Source organism: Ahaetulla prasina, chromosome 2, assembly GCF_028640845.1.
Source record: "Ahaetulla prasina isolate Xishuangbanna chromosome 2, ASM2864084v1, whole genome shotgun sequence".
Taxonomy (NCBI): domain Eukaryota; kingdom Metazoa; phylum Chordata; class Lepidosauria; order Squamata; family Colubridae; genus Ahaetulla; species Ahaetulla prasina.
Genome location: NC_080540.1, coordinates 3795309 through 3819189, shown reverse-complemented (window position 1 = coordinate 3819189; position 23881 = coordinate 3795309). Strand labels below are relative to the sequence as shown.

The 23881-nt window shown below is 40.0% G+C and overlaps 1 protein-coding gene across 1 annotated transcript; it reads left to right on the top strand.

Moving 5' to 3' along the window:
* Window positions 1-9610: 9610 nt before the first annotated feature.
* On the top strand, window positions 9611-22915 carry LOC131193711 (zinc finger protein 420-like). Its single transcript, XM_058174195.1, has 7 exons — window positions 9611-11206; window positions 11624-12216; window positions 12478-12592; window positions 12713-12780; window positions 19699-19828; window positions 20458-22754; window positions 22862-22915. Exons 2-7 carry the CDS (start codon window positions 11812-11814, stop codon window positions 22913-22915), a joined length of 3069 nt encoding a protein of 1022 aa, XP_058030178.1. The 5' UTR covers window positions 9611-11206; window positions 11624-11811.
* Window positions 22916-23881: the final 966 nt, after the last annotated feature.

Here is a 23881-nt window from a genome sequence, read left to right as displayed (position 1 = left end):
GTAGTTTTATTAAGGGAAAGCAGTGGTAGGGAAATGTGGATGCATATTAAGTTCCCCTAGCTAGCCAGTCTACTGGCCAACCAAGGTAGTCCTTGATTTACAATCATTTATTAAGTAACCATTCAAAGTTACAATGGTACTGAATGATGGTTCTGACTTCCTCCCTCCCTCCCTCCCTCCCTCCCTCCCTCCCTCCCTCCCTCCCTCGTTTTGTTCCTTTCCTGCCTCCCACCTCCCTCCCTCCCTCCCTTGTTTCCTTGTCCCAAATTAGGGATACTCCAGAGAATCAGAATGAGAATCACTCCAGTGTGCTAAGATTACAAATGATCAAACAAGCAGGGATACCTTTGAAAGTCTGGGGTCCCGTGCCTCTGCCTGTGCTGCCCACAGTAGTCTCAGTTGTTGCAAGCAAGCAGCAAGAATGTCGAGAGCAAAAAGTGGGACTCGCCTATTTGGGGCAAATTTTATCAAGCCGATTGATTCTGCAGAAGTTTCAGTGCCTTTCAGGAATGTAATCCCACTTTTGGACCAACTGATCTATCGCTCTATCTATCATTTATTAACCTGAGCTATTGCCCCCAACAATCTGGGTCCTCATTTTACAGACCTCAGAAAGGAGGATGGAAGGCTGAGTCAACCTTGAGCTGCTGAGATCTGAACTGCCAAAGTGCTGGCAGCGGGTGATCAGCAGAAGTAGCCTGCTGTACTGCACTCTAACGCCTGCATCACCAAAGCTCTTATATATACCAGTCCACAAAGTTTTATAGCAATCTTTGAGCAGTTTACAAAGTCAGCATATTGACCCCAGCACTCTGATCCTCATTTTACCAAACGGAAACATTAAAGGCTGAATCAACTATAAGCCGGTCATATCGAACTCAGCTTTCAGCTTTTCCTCCATTTTGAAACTATTTTTTTTCCCGTTCTCTTCAGAGCCTTTCCTGGGCTGAGGCAGTCCTGTTCATCAGAATTGGCTGAGGTCTCTGCCTTTCTGCTTCCTCCTTCAATGTGAGGCTGAGGAATAATTTGGGAAGGGCATCTGTATGTATTCAATTCAAGAAATAAAAACAAATGTATGAAATCATTTTCCTGATTGTGGCTTCCTGCCTGTGTCCCACCTTTCTCCACTTAAGACGGAGTTCACAACAACTGCAAGACACAAGTTGCTTGAAATGGTCCTCCTCTCCTGACCGCTTGACTGTTTCTGACAGGATTTGGACCAGTGATGGGTTGCTACCAGTTTGCCCAGCTCCACCTGCCTAGGCGCTTTCACATTGTTTTGATGAAACTTATAACGGATTTATTTTTATTTCATTTGTCACAACAGTATACACAAACATCGTCATAGATAAAAAAAACAATACATCATAAAAGAAAGATATAAATATATAAGTAAAAGTATGCAACAGCTATGTTAATTTGATATAATGAAAGGAACAATAGGACAGGAACGATAGGCACTTTTGTGCTGTTATGCACGCCCCTTATAATCCTTTTAGGAATGGGGTGAGATCAATAGTAGACAGTTTTTGGTTGAAGATTTTGGGATTTAGAGTAGAGACTATGGAGTCAGGTAATGAGTTCCAAGCGTTAACAACTCTGTTACAGAAGTCATATTTTCTGCAATCAAGTTTGAAGTGGTTGACGTTAAGTTTGAATCTATTGTTTGCTCTTGTATTATTGCGATTGAAGCTGAAGTAGTCTTTTACAGGAAGGATATTGCAGTAGATGATTTTGTGTGTTAGACACAGGTCATGTTGGAGTCGGCGGAGTTCTAAATGTTCTAATCACAGGATTTCAAGCCTGGTGGTATAAGGTATTTTGTTGTTTTCGGAGGAGCGAAGAACTCTTCTAGTAAAATATTTTTGGACGCGTTCGATTGTATTAATGTCAGAGATGTGGTAAGGGTTCCAGACGGATGAGCTGTATTCAAGAATAGGTCTGGCAAATATTTTGAATGCTCTAGTTAGTAGTGTAGAGTTTTTGGAAAAGAAGCTGCGTAAAATTAGGTTTACAACTCTTAGAGCCTTTTTTGCTATGTAGTTGCAGTGGGCTTTGGCATTTAGGTCGTTTGATATGAAAACTCCAAGATCTTTGACAGGGTGGGGGTCATCAGTAAAGTAATGACCATCAAGCTTGTACTTATTGATAGGGTTCTTTTTTCCAATATGTAAGATTGAGCATTTGCTGGTTGAGATTGGAGTTGCCAAGTTTTAGACCAATCGGAAACAAAGTCAAGGTCATCTTGAAGTGTAGAAGTATTGTTAGTGGTGTTAAATAGTTTGACATCATCAGCAAAGAGAACACAATAACTTGAGATAAGGTCACAGAGATAATTTATGTATAGTATGAAGAGCGTTGGTCCAAGAACGCTGCCTTAGGGAACGCCACTTTTGACAGGAACAGGATTTGATAGAGCGTTGCCAATTTTGACCACTTGTTGTCTCTTTGACAGGAAGGCATTTATCCAATTGTGAAGAGGTCCCGAAATGCCGTAGGAATTTAGTTTGAGGAGAAGTTTGTCATGTACTACTGAATCAAAAGCTTTGCAGAAGTCTATGTAGATTGCATCTATTGCTTTTCCTTGATCAAGGTTGGTAGTCCATACGTTTTTGCAGTGGAAACGTAAGTTACAAGACAATTTTTTTCTGAAACCAAATTGTTTAGTAGAGAGAAGGTTGTTTGTTTAAAGATGGAGTGTAATGGATTGCTTTATGATAGATTCTTTGCAAGACACAAGTTGCGCTTCCCAGAAAACCCCCTGGTCCTCCTCTCCTGACCGCTTGACTGTTTCTGACAGGATTTGGACCAGTGATGGGTTGCTACCAGTTTGCCCCGGAGGCTCCGCCCACCTGCCTAGGCGCTTCTGCACATGCGCGCCCATGCCTACGATGAAACTTATAACGGATTTATTTTTATTTCATTTGTCACAACAGTATACACAAACATCGTCATAGATAAAAAAACAATACATCATAAAAGAAAGATATAAATATATAAATAAAAGTATGCAACAGCTATGTTAATTTTATATAATGAAAGGAACAATAGGACAGGAACGGTAGGCACTTTTGTGCTCTTATGCACGCCCCTTATAATCCTTTTAGGAATGGGGTAAGGTCAATAGTAGACAGTTTTTGGTTGAAGATTTTGGGATTTAGAGTAGAGACTATGGAGTCAGGTAATGAGTTCCAAGCGGTAACAACTCTGTTACAGAAGTCATATTTTCTGCAATCAAGTTTGAAGTGGTTGACGTTAAGTTTGAATCTATTGTTTGCTCTTGTATTATTGCGATTGAAGCTGAAGTAGTCTTTTACAGGAAGGATATTGCAGTAGATGATTTTGTGTGTTAGACACAGGTCATGTTGGAGTCGGCGGAGTTCTAAATGTTCTAATCACAGGATTTCAAGCCTGGTGGTATAAGGTATTTTGTTGTTTTCGGAGGAGCGAAGAACTCTTCTAGTAAAATATTTTTGGACGCGTTCGATTGTATTAATGTCAGAGATGTGGTAAGGGTTCCAGACGGATGAGCTGTATTCAAGAATAGGTCTGGCAAATATTTTGAATGCTCTAGTTAGTAGTGTAGAGTTTTTGGAAAAGAAGCTGCGTAAAATTAGGTTTACAACTCTTAGAGCCTTTTTTGCTATGTAGTTGCAGTGGGCTTTGGCATTTAGGTCGTTTGATATGAAAACTCCAAGATCTTTGACAGGGTGGGGGTCATCAGTAAAGTAATGACCATCAAGCTTGTACTTATTGATAGGGTTCTTTTTTCCAATATGTAAGATTGAGCATTTGCTGGTTGAGATTGGAGTTGCCAAGTTTTAGACCAATCGGAAACAAAGTCAAGGTCATCTTGAAGTGTAGAAGTATTGTTAGTGGTGTTAAATAGTTTGACATCATCAGCAAAGAGAACACAATAACTTGAGATAAGGTCACAGAGATAATTTATGTATAGTATGAAGAGCGTTGGTCCAAGAACGCTGCCTTAGGGAACGCCACTTTTGACAGGAACAGAATTTGATAGAGCGTTGCCAATTTTGACCACTTGTTGTCTCTTTGACAGGAAGGCATTTATCCAATTGTGAAGAGGTCCCGAAATGCCGTAGGAATTTAGTTTGAGGAGAAGTTTGTCATGTACTACTGAATCAAAAGCTTTGCAGAAGTCTATGTAGATTGCATCTATTGCTTTTCCTTGATCAAGGTTGGTAGTCCATACGTTTTTGCAGTGGAAACGTAAGTTACAAGACAATTTTTTTCTGAAACCAAATTGTTTAGTAGAGAGAAGGTTGTTTGTTTAAAGATGGAGTGTAATGGATTGCTTTATGATAGATTCCATTACTTTGCATGAGACACAACATAGAGAGATAGGTCTGTAATTTTCAACTAGGCTGGGATCTCCTTTTTTGAAGATAGGGATGACTGTGGCTAGAGACCAGAGTTTTGGGAGGGAACTAGTTGTGAAGGCTTTATTAAAGATTATGCTTAGGGGTTCAGCTATGTTAATTGAAAGTTTTTTTTTAAAAGTATGCACATAGTCCATCTGGTCCAACAGATAATGATGGTTTCAGGTTGCGAAGGGCTTTTTCAACATTATCTTCTGTGAAGTCTATATGTGTTAAGTCGTTGTTTACATTTTTGGTACGATTGAGGAATGTCGGATATGAGCCATCACTGTTTACAAAGACTGAGCCGAAAAATGTGTTAAAGAGGTTTGCTTTAACTGTTTCGTCAGTACATTCTTTGCCGTTAGGTTCTTTTAGTGGTGGAATGGATCTTGTTTCTTTAAGTTTATTGTTCACAAAATTATAGAAAGCACGATTGGAATTAGTGCATAGAAGGTCTTCTTGCTTGGTGTGGTAAATGTTACATTGTTTTTATTTGGTTGCAAATATTTCTGTAACGGTTTTTGAAGTTTGCTACATAACCCTTTTTGTTTTTTTTCCAGAGGGATTTTTTTTTGGATTGAAGCTTTTTTATTGATATGGGTAATTTTTTGTTTATTTTTGTGGTGATTTGTGGTACGTATAGATTGATGATTTTATTGATTTCAAGTAAGAATATTTTATAGTGGTCTTCTGCAGTGATACAGGTTGAGAATAGATTTTTTTTTCATAAAAAAGTTTTATTTTTACAATCGTATCAAACAGCTCATCCAATGTACAGTTATATACAATTAGTCGGGCTTGCCCAGTCACCACCCCCCTTTTTAACACTCTTCCCTCTTCTACCTTCTTCTACTTTCCAGACCTTCGTCTCCTTTTCTTATCTACATCCTCTCCTCCCTCCACCCTACACCTTCCTTCTCCCTCTTCTACCCCTCTTCCTTCCTCTTCTCCTCTTTCCTACCTCCTACTCTCTCCTCTTTTCTCCCTCCCCATCGTTCTAAAATGGTAACTGGGCAGACCCAACCCTACATTAATTATATTTATACATCTTCAATAATCCCTGTACATTAACCATCACTCCATCCTTTACCCTCAACCCCCCAATTCCCCTCCCCCCTACCCCCCCCCCCCGACTTCCCAGAACAAAATGCAGGGTATAAAAACTAACAATCATAATCCAAAATAATTCCTAAATTATAATCTCTAGTCACCCCACACATAATCACACTCTCAATTCCCCTCTCCTTCAAAAATATATCTAATACAAAATATTTCCTAAATTTACTCATATGCTATTCGATATTTTTTTATCTGATACTTATTTTGAATATAATCAATCCACATTTTCCATTCTAAAATATATTTTTCTTGTGTATAGTCTTTCAAGTAAGCAGAAATTTTTGCCATTTCTGCCAGATTTGATACTTTGAGTGTCCATTCTTCAATTGTAGGTAATTCTTCTTTCTTCCAATATTGAGCAATCAAAAGTCTCGCGGCTGTTATTAAGTTCAAAATCAATTTAGTCTCTATAGCTGTACAATCCATAATTATTCCTAGTAAAAAGAACTATGGGGTAAACTTAATCTTCTTTTTCAAAATATTCTGCATGATCCACCATACTTTAATCCAAAATGCTTTAACTTTTTTACAAGTCCACCATATATGGTAATAAGTGGCATCTTCACAATCGCATCTCCAACATTTAGCCTATACATTAGGATACATACATGACAACTTTTTGGGGTCTAAATGCCATCTATAAAACATCTTATACAAATTTTCTCTCATATTTTGCGTTTGTGTAAATTTAACATTCCTCACCCAAATTCTTTCCCAAGTTTCCAACATTATTGGTTGCTGAAAATTTTGTGCCCACTTAATCATACAATCCTTAACCAATTCAGTCTCTGAGTCTATTTCTACTAATACATTATACAACCTCTTAATATGCTGTTGGCCTTGATCTCTCATTTGTTTTAACAAATTATCCTCAGTTTGCTTAACACCTATTTTTTGATCTAATTTCCATCTAGCTTGTAATTGTCCATATTGAAACCATGTATAATTTTTCCCTTCTTCCCCCATCTTTTCTCTGGATTTTAATTGTAATTCCCCCTTTTCCATACAAAGGAGTTCTTTATAGGTAACTACCTCCATCTTTTGATATATATTTATATTTTCTATCATGTGTCTCGGGATTGCCCATACTGGAATCTTTCCATCTATTTTATATTAATATTTCCTCCAGACCCTCAATAATGCATTTCTAATTATATTATTTTTAAATATTTTATCTACTTTCTTATCATATAATAAATAGGCATGCCAGACATATAACAAACCATAACCTTCTATATTCAAAACTCTTTCCTCAGTTAAATTAATCCAATCAGTAATTAATGATAAGACAACTGCTTCATAATACAATTTTAAATTAGGCATTTTAAGACCCCGCCTTTCCCTTGTATCCTGCATTATTTTTAATTTTATTCTTGTTTTTTTGCCCATCCATACAAAATTATTAACCCCCTTTTGCCATTCCTGTAATTTGATATCATTCTTAAGTACCGGTATCATTTGAAACAAAAATAGAAACCTGGGCAAAACATTCATTTTTATAGCCGCTATTCTTCCCAGCAAGGATAGTTGTAACTTCTTCCAATTCTCCATTTCTTTCCATACCTTCTGCCACCATACCTCATAATTATTTTTGTATAATTTGACATTTGAAGCTATATAATATATATTCCTAAATATTTAACCTTTTTAACGATTTCAAAACCCGTAGTTCTTTCTAACTCTTCTTTTTGTTGTATATTCATATTTTTAGTTATCATTTTTGTCTTTTGCTGATTCACCTTAAATCCAGATACTTTACCATACTGACCAATTATATCTTTTAAACCAGTAGCTGAGTATATTGGTTGGGATACAGTAACAACCAAGTCATCTGCAAAAGCTCTTAATCTATAATCTTGATGTTTAACTCTAATTCCCTTTATTCGATCGGAACCACGTATTTTATTCAGAATAATTTCTAAAGTTAAAATAAAGAGTAATGGGGACAGGGGACATCCCTGTCTCGTCCCTTTCCCAATTTTAAAAGTTTCTGTTAACCCACCATTTACTATTATTTGTGCTGTTTGCTTCTGATATATTGCTTTAATTGCATGGATAAAATACTCCCCAAATTGCATTTTTTCTATTACTTTAAACAAAAACTGCCAATCCAATCTGTCAAAGGCTTTTTCAGCATCCAAAAAAAAGAGTGCCGCTGAAACTTGGTTGTTTCGTTCCAAATATTCAAGTAAATTTACAATTTGCCTCACATTATATCTCATCTGCCTACCCTTAATAAATCCTGACTGATCATTATGAATTATTTGATTCATCACTGACATTAATCTATTAGCAAGTATCTTGGCAAATATCTTGTAATCAGTATTTAAAAGTGATATAGGCCTATAATTCTCTGCTTTAATACCATCTCGATCTTCCTTCAGTATTAACGAAATAAAGGCTGTCCTCCATGAAGGGGGAATATCCCCTCCCATTTGAATTTTATTAAATAACTCTTTAAGTGGTTCAACCATCTCATTTTGTAAATTTTTATAATAAACAGCTGTTAAACCACCTGTACCTGGTGCTTTACCAATTTTAAGTTGCTTAATTGCTAACAAAATTTCCTCTGAAGTAATTAATTGATTCAGTTCTTCTCTTTGATTTTCTGTAAGCTCACAAATATTTTGTTGTTGTAAATATCTTTCTATCTCTGTATCATCAATCATATCCCTAGTATATAACTTACTATAATACTCTAAAAACGCTTTTTTAATCGTTCTTTTGATAAACTTCCTTACCCCTATATTCTATTTTATCAATCGTTCGTGATTTCTGTTTTTTCCTTATTAAATAGGCAAGCCATCTTCCTGGCTTATTGGCATTATTAAACATATTATGTTTGACATATTGTAAATTAGTTGCTACTTGATCTGCCATCAACATGTTAAACTGACCTCTTAATATATTTATTGATTCTTTTATTTTACTATTTCCTGGGCTATTTATCAATAACTGTTCTTTCTTTTTAATTTCCTCTTCCAATTCCTTTTTCTTTTTCTGCAATTTATTTTTGTATTTAATATTCATTTGTATAAGATTTCCTCTCATATAGGCCTTGCTAGCGTCCCAAATCATCTCTATAGATGTCTCTTTTTTCATATTCATAATAAAAAATTCGTTCATTTGCTTTTTACATTACATTACATTAATTTACATTTTGTTCATATTTAAACAAATTCTCATTCAACCTCCATGATCTCCTAGCCTCCTTTTCCTGATCAAATTCAATCCAAACCGGACTATGATCAGATAGAGTTCTTGAACAAATCTTCGTCTTCTTCACTCTAGAGTACAAATCATTAGAAATCAAAATAAAATCAATCCTCGAAAATGATTGATGCCTGTCAGAAAAGAAGGTAAAATCCCTCTCTTCTGTATTATGTTCTCTCCAAATATCTCTTAATTCCAAGTCCTCCATCATTTCAAAAAAAGTCTTTTTGGGAATTTCGCCCGGCTTGAAATCTTCCTTAAACTCTTTTTGTCTTTTTGAGTATCCAACACACCATTCCAATCACCCATTAATATATATATGTCAGCCTCCGCTTTAATTTAGTGTATTTCTCCTACTAGATTATCTGACTATTTTATTACCTTGTTAAAAGTTTGCTCTACTGATTGTCTTACATGCTTTATGGAGAAGGGGGGGAGGTTTTCACTGTTCCCAGCGTCGGCTGTCATTGTATGTGGAGGAGAGCGGAAATGCCAGCTGATGAGATTCCAGAACCCTTTTTTACAGTAGACTTTAATTGTTTGGCTGCCATCTTCTATAAAATTATTTATTTATTTATTTATTTCCAACTTAATATTCAGTTTAAATCTTCTTAACCTCTGAAAAACACAGTCTTTTAAAGCAATATTTAAAAATCTCCCTTAAATTCTATCAGCAGGCAGCAAGGAGTTAAAGTAGCAAATAACATGCAATTTCCCAGCGGCAGAGGGCAAGCAATAAAAGTATCACTTTCGCTTTCCACTCCTTAGCTTGTTAACAATTCGCCTCCATTTTCTTGCTATTTTCAAGCCTGTTACAATCTCCAGAGGGATTTTTTTTTGATTGAAGCTTTTTTATTGATGTGGGTAATTTTTTTTTTGGGGTGGTGATTTGTGGTACGTATAGTTTGATGATTTTATTGATTTCAAGTAGGAATACTTTATAGTGGTCTTCTGCAGTGGTACAGGTTGAGAATAGATTTTGCCAGTCAAGAAATGAAAGATCATTGTTTATGAGATCATAGTTGGCTTTTTTAAAATTGTAGTTTGGAGTACTATTGTGACGATTTATGTGAGGGCGTATATTTAGACAAAAATCTATCATGCAGTGGTCACTGTTGGAAAAGGGTTCTTTTACTTGTAGTCCATAAATTGAGTTCGTGTTATTACAAAAGATGAGGTCAAGGCAGTTCATGAGTCTAGTATTGTTAGTTACTAGTTGTTCAAGACCTAGGTTTGTAATGCGTTGTATAGTATAGTATGGATTGGTTCATTTTTACAATTATTTGTAATCCAGTTAATAGAAGGTAGGTTTAGGTCACCTAGGAAGATGAGAGGATATGGGCAAGAGGTAGCCCATGTTAGTAGTGAGGTTAACATATTTACATGAGCGATGTCATAGTCAGGGGCTCTAGCATAGTATGAATCTAAGTGTGGTGTTGGTGGTTAGGTCACATAAAATAGTTTCAGGAAGAGAGAGTTTATGTGCAACTTGAATATTTTTTAAGTTCAGTGATTTTTTGTAAAAGATAGCTACTCCACCACCTCGATGGTCCATCACGATCTGATCGAAGGACTTGGTATTCTTTGTTTGAAATAATGGAGTCAGTGAGGGATGAGTTTAGCCATGTTTCACAAACAAATATGATATGAAATGTACCATTGTTTAATAAGAGGATAAATTCAGGTAATTTGTTTACAATACTTATTGCATTTATTAATTTATATTTGAGACCTGTAGCATTTGGTGTAGGAGAGGTAAGGGGTGTGCATACCTAGTTTTGATAAGTAGTTGATTGAGAGTTATTTGTAACAGTTGGTAAAAGGAAGGTTGGTTTAGCAATGGGTGGTTGATAGTTGGATGATTGGAGATTTTGAATGGGTGATTGAAGATTAGTAGGTTGATCGATGGGTGAAGGGATGTTTTGATTTATAGATGGATGGATGCCTTGTTTGATGGATGGTTGAATGTTTTGATTGAAGTGTGGTTGAGTGATGGGGGTTTGATTGAAGGATTTTCTTTTTATGCAGTCAGCACGGTAGTCAATGTAAATGTTATTTTCATGTTTTGAAACCCACCCGTGATTTGGACACTTCTGAGGCGTTCTCCAATCTCTGCTCACCCTTCAGGACAGCTGATCTTGAGAGAGTTGAGTTCAAACCCTCCAGGGAGATTTTTCTCCATCACCACAAACAGTTCCCTTCCCTCAGAGACGCTCCTCTTTCCCGCGCTTTGCAGGGAACCCTGTAGATTTACGCAGAATCCACGAGGGGGCGCCTTCTGCCAAGAGAAGGGAAAATCAGGGACTTCCCCATTGGCCCACCGGAGGATGAAAGACACGCCTACTTTTGTAAAGGAGGCTGGGAAGGAAATGACATCATAGAGCCTTGCCCCTCTAGGACCACGCACTCGCTCTCCTTAACCCCTGGGGCTCCGCGGAGGCGGAGAGGCTGCGGGAGAGTCTGGCGGGGAAGATCCTGATGTGTCCCGGGTGAGTTGGAGGCTCTTCCCGGGCAAAGGGAGGCGGAGGAGGGAGAGACCCGCGCCCGGCCTTCCTCCGGCTTCAACCTGGGTCCCATGCTCCCCAGCCACCCTCTCTATGGAGGGGGAAGCGGGGATGCCTGGAAGGCGGCGGAGATCCGGGGAAGAGCCCGAGTGGGGGGAGGGGAGGTTTGGCCTTATGGAAGCCCAGCAGGAGAGGAGAGAAGACGGGCGAGGAGGAGGCAGGATTCGCACCAGGCTCCCCGAGGGCCCCATCCTGTCTCCGGAGGGGGAGAGAAGCGGGGCGGCCTCTCCAGCTGCCTCCTTCCCGGCCCTGCGCTTGGGGCTCCAGGCAGGTTGGTTGAAGTTGTTCAGTTGCTAAATTCCACTTTCTAATTCTTGGCGTTTATTTTTCCTTCAATCTCAGATACAGAAACTTGAAGCCATTTGAAATCTTTGCAAGGCAAAATCTCTTGGAGAAAAAAAAAAGAGCGGAATCACTTGGAGGGATCAGAGTCCTGAGGCACCAGAAATGGTCCTGTGAAGGAAAAGGCATCTGGAGACCCAGAAGAGTCCTTGGAGCCATTTGGAGTTGCTCTGCAGGAGAGAGAAAGGATGGAGACACAACCTTTGGGAAAGGAGGGAGCCGGGAAAGGCCCTTCAACTGCTCAGCCTGGGAAGCTCTGGACAAGGACTGGGCAGAAGATCCTGGAGAAGGAAACCATCCTCCCTTCGGAAGTTCAGCCCTGGAATTTCATTCAATACTGGGAGGCTGAGGGTCCCCGAGGACTTTGCAGCCGACTCCACGACATTTGTAGGCGATGGCTGAGAACAGAAAAACACAGCAAAGCCCAGATGCTGGACCTGGTGGTTCTGGAGCAGCTCCTGGCTCTTCTGCCCCCAGAGATGGAGGGCTGGGTGAGGGAATGTGGAGCAGAGACCAGCTCCCAGGCGGTGGCCCTGGCTGAAGGCTTCCTCCTGAGCCAGGTAGAGGAGCAGGAGAAGCAGGTTGACTTGCAGGTGAAATACTTTAATCTAGGGAGCTCAAAAGCGAACAGAAAATGTGTTTGAGTACTTCACCCCTCCTTCCTAAAGTTCTCTGACATTCATAATAGATGGAGATGTCCCACCAATTCTTGTAGGGAATTGTTCCATTGTTTTCTCACTCAACCTCACTGATGAATATTTGGGACTTTGAGGTTGTGTTCCTAATATAAGAATCCACTTTATATTGTGTGATTTACATTAATTCTGCTTCTTTTTCCTTCCTCCTTTTTGAAGGGCTGCACTGTGGAAATAAGAGATCCTGTGGGAAAGAAGAATCCATCAAATCCCCCTCAGGAGCCATTTTTCAGGAGGATCCCTTGGGTAGATCAAAGTCAGGACACCTCAGGAGGTAATCAAAGATGCCCTGGTTACCCAGCAAGATCCCATCCACCTTAACTTCTTCTCTTCTGTAGTATACTTCCTCTTATTTTGTTAAGTTACGCAGTTTGAAATGATTTTATCTTTACAGAGAAACAAAGCATGAAGTTTTCTGGTTTTTACGATGGAGCTCAAGCAGTGGTTGAACCTCCAAATCAAGTAAGAAAGGGAAACATTATTAGATTTGTATTCTCCTTTCCTTCAGGAAGTGAAGCGGGTGTGCAGAGTTCTCCTTTTATTTCCCTCCCTTGTTTGGACTGGATTATTTTTGTGTTCCTGTGCGACATGGAGAATTTAATAGCAGGTTCAAGTTGCTCTCACCCAGCGTAGCTTCCTCTATAGACTATTACAGGGACAGAATTGTGTGTCATTTCTACGCTCAGATTCTGTTTAGGAAATGTTTTTTAAAGACCACTGCTTCTGCTAGAACTCCTCCAAATATGAGTTTACAAGAAGTAATTTTTAAAAAAGGCTTCAAGAAATAATAATAAACGGATCACATTGGTAGTAACTGCTAGACACCCATTCTTTTTGCCATTCTTTGACTTGGAGTTCTGCAAGGCTAATGAAAAATAACTAAATACTCAAATTGCCACGTTACTATTTTTAAAAAACCTTGTTCATAACCAATAGTTTAAAAAATAAGCAAATCACATTAAAAAACAAAGCAGAGTTTTAAAATCCAAAGAATGACCACATAGAGCATTTAATGGCAGTACATCAGGCTATAAAATAATTTCCAATCCTCTGATTTGTGCCCAGATTAGGAAATCAAACATTCCCGCTTTGCAAAGTCTGAGAAACGGCTTTGCAGAAAATTTTCTTTTCTTTGTTTTCTCCCATTCAGCCAATGACTCAGACTACTAGATCAATGAATGATAGAGCGATAAATCAATTGATCCAGAAGTGGGATTACTTTACTGAAAGGCGCTGAAAGTTCTGCAGAATCAATCAATTTGATAAAACTTGCCCCAAATATTTCTTCAGTCAAAGAAATTTTGAGAATTGTCCATTTTCTCATCTAAACTTAGGACTTGTGTGAAGCACAGCCATTGAACCTAGTGCATATCTTTGCTTTGGGAATTTGGGAACAATGGAGCAGAATAACAGAGTTGGTAGGGATCTTGGAGGTCTTCTAGTCCAACCCCTGCTCAGACAGGAAGCCCCATAACATTTCAGATAAATGGCTGTTCAATTTATTCATATATATATATATACATATATTTGTTTTCTGAGGTTTTCACGGGTGTTTGTATATAGGTCTTTGGTTGTTCATATATACATATATACATATATGTATGTATATACATTCATATATACATATATATAGGTCTTTGGTTGTTCGGGTTTTCTCCCGTGTAAAATTGGAAGTGTCTTGGCGACGTTTCGACGAAGTCTCATTCGTCATCTTCAGGCTTCAGCTTCGTGCTTCTGGGAGCAATGTGTGATCGCAGCTGTTTCTTCCTTTTAACTGCTAGTGGGGATTTGAACTGATTGGGTGGGAGCTTGGCTGTGCTCTGATTGGATGGGGGTTTTGTGCTCTGATTGGCTGGGGTGTGTCCTGTGTTGGTGGGGGCTTGTTTGTGCCCAGTTTAGGCTGTGTTGCAGGGGGATTTGAGCTGGTGAGCTGCATAGCTGTTGTTTGGCTTTGTGGTCGTGCTACATCTTCATAGTGGGTGTCAGTCTGCATGTATGGATTGGAGGGTTTGTAATGGCTAATGTTGCAGCTGCGGTCTGGTTTCTGGTCCTTGGTCGTGCTTCATGATCAGTGTGGGTTTGGGTCTGCTTTCTGGGTGGATGTGCGGTGGTGACATCCTGTGTGGACCTCGTGAGTGTGGGTCTGGTGTCATTCCTCGTGTTAGGGACTCGTTTGTCAATAAGGCGGGTTTCAAACGGCTGGTAGGCGGAGATGTCATCTCGTTTGTTCATGCTGTGTGGGCGTTTTTCTATCTCAATGGCTTCTCTGATTATTCTGTTGTTAAAGTGTTCAGTTTTGGCGATAGTTCTGGTCTTTTTAAAGTCAATATCATGTCCTGTGACTTTAAAGTGTTGGGCCAGGGAAGAAGTTGGTTCCTCTTTTTTGAATGAGTTCTTGTGTTCTTCAATGCGTGCACTTATTCTTCTGTTGGTTTGTCCAATGTATGTGGTGGGGCAGGCGGTGCATGGGATTTCATATACTCCTTGATTTTCTAACTCAATTTTGTCTTTGGGGTTTCTTAGGATGGTGGATATTTTTCTGTTTGTGCAGAATGCTGTCTTGATGTTGTGTTTGTGGAGGATCTTGCTGATTCTGTCTGTGGTGCCTTTTATATATGGGAGGAGGGCTGTGCCCTTTTCTTGTTCTCTGTCTTGGATTTTAGTGGGGGGTTCTTTTTGGACTAGCTTGGTAATCTTATTTGTTTGGAATCCATTGGATGTTAGTACGTTAGTGAGAGTGTCTAGTTCGGGTTTTAGGTGTTGTTCATCAGCTAAGCATTTTGTTCTGGAGATGAGTGTCTTGGCTACGGAGTTGATCTGTGCTGGGTGGTGGTGTGAGAGTGCGTGCAGATAGCGGTTTGTGTGTGTTTTCTTCTGGTAGATGGTGTGTCCTAGGGAGCCATTGGGTTTTCTGTAGACTAAGACATCCAGGAAGGGAAGTTGGTTATTAACTTCTGTTTCCATGGTGAACTGTATTTTGGGGTGTAGGCTATTGAGATGTGTGAGGAAGTTGTCAAGTTTTTCTTTCCCGTGTGGCCAGATTATGAAGGTGTCGTCTACATATCTGAGCCAGAGTTTGGGTTTGTGATCTGGCCACACGGGAAAGAAAAACTTGATCTCTATTTGTTTTCTGAGGTTTTTGGTGTTTGTATGTAGGTCTTTGGTTATTCGGTTTTCTCCGTAAAATTGAAGTGTCTTGGCGGCGTTTCAAGTCTCATTCGTCATCTTCAGGCTTCAGCTTCGTGCTTCTGGGAGCAATGTGTGATTGCAGCTGTTTCTTCCTTTTTAACTCCTAATGGGGGTTTGAACTGATTGGGTGGGAGCTTGGCTGTGCTCTGATTGGCTGGGGGTGTGTCCTGTTTGGGTGGGGGCTTGGTTGTGCTCAGATTAGTCTGAGTTGCAGGGGGATTTGAGCTGGTGAGCTGCATTGCTGTTCTTTGGCTTCGTGTTTGTGGTCGTGCTACATCTTCATAGTGGGTGTCAGTCTGCTGCATGTATGGATTGGAGGGGTTTGAAATGGCTAATGTTGCAGCTGTGGTCTGGCTTCTGGTCCTTGGTCGTGCTTCATGATCAGTGTGGGTTTGGGTCTGCTTTCTGGGTGGATTTTTGTTTATTTATTTATTTATTATTTAGTTTTTTATACCGTCCTTCTCCTGAAGGACTCAGGGCGGTATACAGCCAGAATAAAACAGTACAATATACAAATTAAGACAAAAGTTAAAATAACTTATTCTATAAATGGCCGAAAATTTAAAACTGTCAAATTTGACCCATAAAATTCATAAAAATACCCGAATTAAAATTATTAAAATTCAAAAAGTTTAAAAATTAAGCCAGTCCCGCTTGGATAAACAAGTGCGTTTTCAATTCATGGCAAAAGGTCCGAAGGTCAGGGAATTGACGCAAACCAGGGGGAAGTTCATTCCAGAGGGTAGGTGCTCCAACAGAGAAGGCCCTTCCCCTGGGTGCCGCCAGCCGACATTGCTTGGCGAATGGCACCCTGAGAAGACCCTCTCTGTGTGAGCGTACGGGTCGGTGGGAGGCATAAGGTAACAGCAGGCGGTCCCATAAGTACCCGGGCCCTAAGCCATGGAGCGCTTTAAAGGTGGTAACCAACACAGCGCAGACCACAGGTAGCCAGTGCAGACTGCGCGGTGTTACACGGGAGCAACATGTGGCTCCCTCAATCACCCGCGCAGCTGCATTCTGAACTAACTGAAGCCTCCGAGTGCACTTCAGGGGTAGCCCCATGTAGAGAGCATTGCAATAATCCAGACGAGAAGTGACAAGAGCGTGAGTGATCGTGCATAAGGCATCCCGGTCAAGGAAGGGGCGCAATTGGCGAACCAGGCGGACCTGGTAAAAAGCTCTCCTGGAGACGGCTGCCAAATGGTCTTCAAACGACAGCCGTCCATCCAGGAGAATGCCCAAGTTGCGCCCTAGGTGCGGTGGTGACATAGAATAGAATAGAATAGAATAGAATTTTTATTGGCCAAGTGTGATTGGACACACAAGGAATTTGTCTTGGTGCATATGCTCTCAGTGTACATAAAAGAAAAGATATCTTCATCAAGGTACAACATTTACAACACAATTGATGGTCAATATATCAATATAAATCATAAGGATTGCCAGCAACAAGTTATAGTCATACAGTCATAAGTGGAAAGAGATTGGTGATGGGAACTATGAAACGATTAATAGTAGTGCAGATTCAGTAAATAGTCTGACAGTGTTGAGGGAATTATTTGTTTAGCAGAGTGATGGCCTTGGAAAAACTGTTCTTGTGTCTAGTTGTTCTGGTGTGCAGTGCTCTATAGCGTCGTTTTGAGGTAGGAGTTGAAACAGTTTATGTCCAGGATGAGGGATCTGCAAATATTTTCACGGCCCTCTTCTTGATTCGTGCAGTATACAGGTCCTCAATGGAAGGCAAGTTGGTAGCAATTATTTTTCTGCAGTTCTAATTATCCTCTGAAGTCTGTGTTTTCTTGTTGGGTTGCAGAACCGAACCAGACAGTTATAGAGGTGCAAATGACAGACTCAATAATTCCTCTGTAGAATTGGATCAGCAGCTCCTTGGGCAGTTTGAGCTTACTGAGTTGGCGCAGAAAGAACATTCTTTGTTGTCCTTTTTTAATGATGTTTTTGATGTTAGCTGTCCATTTGAGATCTTGCGATATGATAGAACCCAGAAATTTGAAGGTTTCTACTGTTGATACTGTGTTGTCAAGTATTGTGAGAGGTGGAAGTATGGAAGGGTTTTTCCTAAAGTCTACCACCATTTCTACGGTTTTGAGTGTGTTCAGTTCCAGATTGTTTTGGTTGCACCACAAGGCTAGTTGTTCGACCTCTCGTCTATATGCGGATTCGTCATTGTCTCGAATGAGACCAATCACTGTTGTGTCATCTGCGAACTTCAGTAGCTTAACAAATGGATCATTGGAGATGCAGTCATTGGTATACAGAGAGAAGAGAAGTGGGGAGAGCACACAGCCTTGGGGGGCCCCTGTGCTGATTGTACAGGTATCTGATGTGATCTTGCTTAGCTTCACCTGCTGCTTCCTGTTTGTTAGGAAGCTTGTGATCCACTTACAAGTCTGTTCCGGTACCTGTAGCTGGTTTAGCTTAGTTAGAAGAATGTCTGGAATGATGGTATTGAATGCTGAACTAAAGTCTACAAAAAGGACCCTTGCATAGGTCTTTGGAGACTCAAGATGTTGTAGGATGTAGTGCAGAGCCATATTAACAGCATCATCTGTAAATCTGTTTGCTCGGTATGCAAATTGCAAGGGGTCTAAGAGCGGATTCGTGATGGTTTTCAGGTAGGAAAGCACTAGCCTTTCAAAGGTTCTCATGACTTTGATGTTAGAGCAACTGGTCTGTAGTCATTCAGTTCCTTGATGGTGGGCTTCTTCGGCACTGGGATGATGGTAGAGCGTTTGAAGCAAGAAGGAACATAGCACATCTCTAGTGATTTATTGAAAATATGGGTGAAGATGGGGGCCAATTGGTCAGCACAGACTTTTAAGCAAGAAGGAGTTATCTTGTCTGGGCCTGGAGCTTTTCCTGGCTTTTGTCTGTGAAATAGGTCCTGCACTTCCTTTTCTGTGATCACTAGGGGTTGTGAACCCAATGAAATGGGGTCAGTTGTAGGAGGCTTGGCTGTTGTTGGTGTGTCTGAGATGGGGGTTGTGGAGATAGGTGGCTGTAGTTTCCTTTCAAACCTGCAGTAAAACTCATTCAGGTCATTCAGGACATCCTGTGTGGACCTCGCGAGTGTGGGTCTGGTGTCATTCCTCGTGTTAGGGACTCGTTTGTCAATAAGGGCGGGTTTCAAAATGGCTGGTAGGCGGGAAGTATCATCTCGTTTGTTCATGCTGTGTGGGTGTTTTTCTATCTCGATGGCTTCTCTGATTATTCTGTTGTTAAAGTGTTCAGTTTGGGCGATAGTTCTGGTCTTTTTAAAGTCAATATCGTGTCCTGTGGCTTTAAGGTGTTGGACCAGGGAAGAAGTTGGTTCCTCTTTTTTGACTGAGTTCTTGTGTTCTTCAATGCGTTCACTTATTCTTCTGTTGGTTTGTCCAATGTATGTGGTGGGGAAGGCGGTGCATGGGATTTCGTATACTCCTTGATTTTCTAAGACATCTAGGAAGGGAAGTTGGTTGTTAACTTCTGTTTCCATGGTGAACTGTATTTTGGAGTGTAGGCTATTGAGGTATGTGAGGAAGTTTATAGGCCATTGACATTGTCATCTTATAATTAATTATGTATCCACAATTTTTGCCATGTCTCTAAGTCAATTCCATGCCCAAAATTCTTTCCCCAAGCAATATTGTTTCCTTGACTTGTTCTTCTAGTTTAATCTCTAAAAGATACCCGTACAACTTCGTAATTAGTTTGTCAACTTGATATAACATTCCAAGTGTGGTCTTACCAAGGCATTATAAACTGGTACTAACACTTCATGTGATCTTGATTCTATCCCCCTCTTAATGCAGCCTATGATTGTATTGGTGTTTTTTTTTGGCAACTAGTATACTGCTGGCTCATGTTTAACTGATTGTCCACTAGGACTCCAAGATCCCAGTTGCACTTTCTACTGTTGAGCCAGGATCACCTATTCTGTGCCCGTGCATTTGGTTTTTCTTTCCTAAATGTAGCACCTTATATTTCTCACTATTGAATTTCATTTTGATAGATGGGGCCCAATCTGTCTATCCTTCTATCTCTTTAGCTTATCTTCTGGAGTGTTGGTATTCCTGTTACTTTGGTCTTGTCTGCAAATTTCATCAGTTCCCCTTATATCCTCTTGTCTAAATCATTGATGAAGATGAACTGGTCTTTCAAATCCTCCTGTTCTGTTCTTTTTTCCGTGTTCAGGAGAGTCTTGTGTCCTTCGAGGAGGTGGCTGTGTATTTCTCTGAGGAGGAATGGTCTCAGCTGGATCCTGACCAAAAAGCGCTGCATTCGGAAGTCATGCTGGAAAACCATAGGAACGTGGTCTCTCTGGGTAAGAGTTTTCTAGTCCCCAATCAGAGAGTTCAAGAAGACAGATTATAGTTTGTTTGTTTTTAAATTAAAATACCGTTCATCAGATATCGTCTCCTGAGAATGAGAGGGAAAAGGTCTGGCCTTCTCATTCTCCAAGGAAGGAAAGAGGTCAATGTCTCTTTGTTTATATGCTTTCTGTGCCATTTCTTATCTGTATTTTTCCATTTCTATTGGAACTTATCTGTGGAGGCTGAGAAGAATGAAGTGTGCTTTTATGTGTCGTCTGGAGGTTATGTGAGGAATGTTTTGTGATGTGTCCTCTGGAACCTCCAAAAAATACGTGAGAACAGAACTTTCACAGTCAGGTCATGGAAGAGCATGTAAGGCCAGATCACTACTGATCTCACGTGATCTTGCACTAAAGTAGTTTATGCCTCATTTCGCAGAGAACAGAGGCCTAAACTACACTCCAGATCAATAGTGCAATATCTCAGGGTAGTGAATGCGCGTGATCTCGCACTAATTCCTTCTTGGATGTTTCCCCTGATTACCGGTATTTCTTAACTCAAAACTGACTTGGAGTGAGTTTTGCAGTTTGATCTTTTTCTCTAACCTTGTTATCATTTTCATTTCTTTTTTCCTTTGAAGGTACTAATGAGCAGAAGAATCAAGATTCCTGTGAATTGCTCCAAGTGATCAATGCTAAAGATGAAATGGAGAACTTTGGAATTCAAATGGAATTAGAAAGTCATGAGAGAAACCAGTCAAATAATTGGAATCAGGATAGCTCATCTTCCACTGATGCTCCGATGCAAGATTTTCATGCCCAACAAGAGAAAATTAGGAAAGAATATATTGGGAAAAGTATGAAACAAAAAGGATTAACCCAAAACAAAGGAGAAGATGCTATAAGCCAGAATGGAAAGAATTACAATGGGACATTGATTCTTTCTCTTCGAAATAACTTCCTTACATCACAAAAAACGATTAACACAAAAAAGGAGCCTTATAAATGTTTGGAATCTGGAAAACATTTCAGATCAAGCAGGCAACTTACTTCCCATGAAAGGATTCACACTGCAAAGAAACAGTGTTCAGAATCACCTGTAGCCCATGCAGCCCAGTCCCTCCAAGCAGCAGGAGAGAAACCCTATAAATGCATGGAGTGTGGGAAAGCCTTTACTCATAGCAGGGAACTTACTATCCACAAAAAGCTCCACACAGGAGAAAAACCATATAAATATGTGACATGTGGAAAGACCTTTGCTCAGAGCAGTGGACTTACTATCCACACAAATCTCCACACAGGAGAGAAGTCATATAAATGCATGGAGTGTGGAAAGACCTTTGCTCAGAGCAGGAAACTTACTATCCATAAAAAGATCCACACAGGGGAAAAGCCATTTAAATGCATGGAGTGTGGAAAGACCTTTGCTCGAAGAGGTAATCTTATTTCCCATAAGATGATCCACACAGGGGAAAAGCCATATAAATGCATGGAGTGTGGAAAGACCTTTGCTCGAAAAGATACTCTTATTTCCCATAAGGTCATCCACACAGGGGAGAAGCCATATAAATGCATGGAGTGTGGAAAGACCTTTGCTCGAAGAAGTCATCTTATTTCCCATAAGATGATCCACACAGGGGAAGAGCCAATTAAATGCATGGAGTGTGGAAAAACCTTTGCTCAAAGAGGTAATCTTATTTCCCATAAGATGATCCACACAGGGGAAAAGCCATTTAAATGCATGGAGTGTGGAAAGACCTTTGCCCAAAGAGGTAATCTTATTTCCCATAAGATGATCCACACAGGGGAAAAGCCATTTAAATGCATGGAGTGTGGAAAGACGTTTGCTCGAAGAGGTCATCTTATTTCCCATAAGATGATCCATACAGGGGAGAAGCCGTTTAAATGCATGGAGTGTGGACAAACCTTTACTCATAAAAATAGTCTTATTTCCCATCAGGTGATCCACACAGGGGAGAAGCCATTTAAATGCATGGAGTGTGGAAAAACCTTTACTCATAAAAGTAGTCTTATTTCCCATCAGGTGATCCACACAGGGGAGAAGCCGTTTAAATGCATGGAGTGTGGAAAGACCTTTGCTCTGAGCAGGAAACTTACTATCCATAAAATGATCCACACAGGGAAAAAACCGTATAAATGCATGGAGTGCGGAGAGACCTTTACTCATAAAAGTAGTCTTATTTCCCATCAGGTGATCCACACGGGGGAGAAACCGTTTAAATGTATGGAGTGCGGAAAGAGCTTTGCTCTCAGCGGTAGACTTACTATCCATAAAAAGATCCACACAGGGGAAAAGCCATTTAAATGCATGGAGTGTGGAAAGACCTTTGCTCGAAGAGATCATCTTATTTCCCATAAGATCATCCACACAGGGGAGAAGCCATTTAAATGCATGGAGTGTGGAAAGACCTTTGCTCGGAGAGATAAACTTATTTCCCATCAGATTATCCACACAGGGGAAAAGCCATTTAAATGCATGGAGTGTGGAAAGACCTTTGCTCGAAGAGATAGTCTTATTTTCCATAAGATGATCCACACAGGGGAAAAGCCATTTAAATGCATGGAGTGTGGAAAGATCTTTGCTCGAAGAGGTCGTCTTATTTACCATCAGGTGATCCACACAGGGGAGAAGCCGTTTAAATGCATGGAGTGCGGAGAAACCTTTTCTCATAAAAGTAGTCTTATTTCCCATCAGGTGATCCACACAGGGGAGAAGCCGTTTAAATGCATGGAGTGTGGAAAGACCTTTGCTCAGAGCAGGAAACTTACTATCCATAAAAAGATCCACACAGGGGAAAAGCCATTTAAATGCATGGAGTGTGGAAAGACCTTTGCTCGAAGAGGTAATCTTATTTCCCATAAGATGATCCACACAGGGGAGAAGCCATTTAAATGCATGGAGTGTGGAAAGAGTTATGCTCAAGAGGTAATCTTATTTCCCATAAGATCCACACAGGGAGAAGCCATATAAATGCATGGAGTCTGGAAAGACCTTTCCTCATAAAATAGTCTTATTTCCATAAGATCCACACAGGGAAAAGCCATAAATGCATGGTGTGGAAAGACCTTTACTCATAAAATAGTCTTATTTCCATAAGATCATCCACACAGGAAAAGCCATAAATAAAAATATTATTATTATTATTATTAAAGAGGGAATCTTATTTCACATAAGAGGATCCACACAGGGGAGAAGCCGTTTAAAGATTTAGCGCTCCATGGCTTAGGGCCGGGGTACTTACGGGACCGCCTACTGTTACCATATGCCTCCCACAGTGCGCTCTCACAGAGGACTTCTCTGCGTCCTAAAGAATGCTGGTGAGGTCCTTCTGGGCTCCTGACTGAACTTTTCAAATACCTGACGACCTTTTCAACTGAAGACACATCTTTTTCACTAATTATGGATTTTATAGTTATTATTAATTTTGCATTTTGTTTTTAGATTTTTAAATTTTTAGGCAAATTATAATAAGTTTTTTAATTTTATATTTTATATATAGTGTCTTGTTTGTTTTTATTTGCCTGTACACCGCCCTGAGTCCTGCGGGAGAAGGGCGGTATAAAAATTTAATAAATGAAATTTAATAAATGAAATGCATAGAGTATGGAAAGATCTTTGCTCTGACCAGTAGACTTACTATCCATAAAAAGATCCATACAGGGGAAAAAACCATTTAAATGCATGGAGTGTGGAAATACCTTTGCTCAGAATAGTAATCTTACTTCTCATAAAAGGATCCACACTCGGGAGAAAGTATATATGAATAGCAATTCCACTTATATACCACTCCACAATGTTTTACAGCGCTGTCTGAACAGTTCACAAAATCAGCATATTGTCCCCAGCAATCTGAGTCCTTGTTTTACCGACCTCAAAAGGTTAAAACGCTGACTCAACAATGAGCCCGTCAGGATTGAACTCTTGGCTGTGGGTAATTACCTTCTAGTACTGCATTCTAACCTCTACCCACCATGTGTGTAGATTTTTTTCTGTATGCATGTTGTGCCTTTCTGATCCAAATGAGAAAAAATTGTATCCAACAA

Excerpts from the sequence above, each read along its gene's own strand:
- LOC131193711 (XM_058174195.1), top strand. The coding sequence starts at position 11,812 with ATGGAGACACAACCTTTGGGAAAGGAGGGAGCCGGGAAAGGCCCTTCA. Across the intron at positions 19,829-20,457 it reads TAGGAACGTGGTCTCTCTGG|GTACTAATGAGCAGAAGAAT; the intron begins GTAAGAGTTTTC and ends TTTCCTTTGAAG. Across the intron at positions 22,755-22,861 it reads TGGAGTGTGGAAAGAGTTAT|ATCCACACAGGGAAAAGCCA; the intron begins GCTCAAGAGGTA and ends TATTTCCATAAG.